At 52.3% G+C, this 2156-nt stretch overlaps 1 protein-coding gene across 1 annotated transcript in view; it reads left to right on the forward strand.

Annotated features, from left to right (window-relative positions):
* The first annotated feature begins 1042 nt into the window (after positions 1–1042).
* Positions 1043–2156, forward strand: part of LIX1L (limb and CNS expressed 1 like) — a 24723-nt gene continuing 23609 nt past the window's right edge. Inside the window, exon 1 of the mRNA XM_006764156.2 lies at positions 1043–1047. Within this exon, the coding sequence (XP_006764219.2) occupies positions 1043–1047 (5 nt within the window). The remainder of the gene's footprint in view (positions 1048–2156) is intronic.

The following is a 2156-nucleotide window of genomic DNA, read 5'->3' on the forward strand; positions in this document are numbered from 1 at the left end:
CCAGGCTCTCCGAGGACCAAGCGCAAGTTGGTGAGGCGCCACTCGATGCAGAACGAGCAGATCCGCCTGCTCGGGGGCTTCCAGGGTCTAGGCGGGGCTGGGGAGCCGGGGCGCTGAGAGGAGGGACTGGAGCCAGGGTGGGATCAGGACCTTGACGGACAGAGGGAGAGCCAGCTCACACACACACACACACACACACACACACACACACACACACACCGGGCAGGGGGGTCTTCTGCATGTGCCCCTGGGCATGGTGCGCGCACACATGGGCAAGCGTGTCCACACGCACAGTTACTCTTATTCGCAGGGAAGGGTACGTCCTCCTTACTGGGCTTACAGACACGTGCATTCATGCCCTGGTTACTTCACAGGCTTATGAGAATTACCCACAAGCAAGGCACACAGGCCCCTTGTGCTAGGGCCCCACGTGGGACCCAAATTCACTTGCAGTTGTTGAGAGGCAGTAGGGAGCCCCCCTTATAGGTAGTCTGCAGTCCTTGCCCTCCTACAGAAGCAGCCCCTTGCTTTCCGTGTGTGCCCTGAAACACAGCCCTCTCATGACTTCGCACACTCTGCCCTCCTCGTGACCATGTCACCCCGTTCTGCGGGTCTGGCTTCTCTCTCCAGGCCTGGCTCCCTGCCCACACCCTGCTCCCCATCCTAACCATTGTTCGGGATATCTTTTCTCCTGGAGGGTTTCCTGCAGCAGTCCCGGCCTCAGTTCTGCTGCTGCCCTTCCTGCTCTCAGCTTTACCTCTCTACTTCCTGCTTTTCACTCCCACCCGGTCCCCCCAGCCGATACCATACCACACGGCGCCTCATGTCCCCAGGGTGGGCCATGGGCTCCAACTGCTCTTGTGTCTGAGCTTATGAGCACCCTTGGCGGGTAGAAATGGGGAGCAACCCCAAATCAGTCCTCTCTCCACTTGACATATCAAATAAATGTGTTCAGAAGTCTCTGTTTTGTCTCTGCGACGGAGGGGTGTGAGGTGTGGGGGATGAGGAATGTGGAGAGAGGGTGATGCTAAGTGTAACTATAATGACGTAGGGATACTTAGACGTTCCACCCACCTGCCTCCCTGGAGTCCAACCGACCAACTGTGGTTGTAGAAGAAAAGGCCAGTGTCCTGTGTCCTCCAGGGTTGAAGGCATTAGGCATGCTCTCATTTCCCCGTCTCCTCTCTGTCCATCCTCCGAGTCTTTCACTTAAGAATCCTACAAAGAGTTGCTCCCTCCACCATCAGCAGACATATCCCAGGAGATTAATTTCCCTCTTTTCAAGCTTCCTATTTCTCACAGCTTTTCCTCTGGGTTCTAACTTTCATCTCACCAGGTGCATTTCATTCATCTGGATTTCAGAAGAGGGAGAGGGAGAGGGAGAGGGAGAGAGAGAGAGAGAGGCATAAATTTACCTAGGTAAAAATGGCATAATGGTTAGCTGACAAAGCGGTGTTGTGTGTGTGTGTGTGTGTGTGTGTGTGTGTGTGTGAGAGAGAGAGAGAGAGAGAGAGAGAGAGAGAGAGAGAGAGGGAGAGAGAGAGAGAAACTCAGAAGAATCCAGCCTGGCTGACATTCTATGAACAAGGGTATGTGTCTTCACCTGCTCTCTGGGCCTCTCAGTTTGCTAGTTTTCTGCACATGCTCTAAGTCTCCCTCAGTCTAATAGGAGGTGAGGGAGCAGCCATTCTACTTTCTTACTCCCCCAATTTAGAATGTGTGAAATCAGAAAATTACCCCACAATGTGGTATAATGAAAAGATCAAAACATTGAGAGTCCGAAGACCTATGTCGGAACCCCCACTCCTTGCCGCATTCTAGCTCTTTAGTTGGGGCAGTTTAGCCTCTCTGAGCGTGCTTCCTTATTCATAAAACAATAAAATCTAGGTAGTGATTGTGATTATTAAGTAAAACAATGCACTAAGTCCATTGCGTAGTGTCTGACATCTAGTAAATATTTTCTCACTAAATGTCAGCATCTTCCCTGCTTTTTAGCTCCTTCCTCAATGGCATGTGATCTTGGAAAAGTCACATCCATCACTTCTCTGAGCCAGTTTCCTCATCTACGTCTACAAATGGCCTCACAGCATCCCGTCACTCCGTCTACAGTTCTTCCAGGCCCTGCTTCCAGGCCAATCCCCCCACCCCCACCCCGC

The sequence above is a fragment of the Myotis davidii genome, unplaced genomic scaffold, assembly GCF_000327345.1.
Source record: "Myotis davidii unplaced genomic scaffold, ASM32734v1 scaffold401, whole genome shotgun sequence".
Taxonomy (NCBI): Eukaryota; Metazoa; Chordata; class Mammalia; order Chiroptera; family Vespertilionidae; genus Myotis; species Myotis davidii.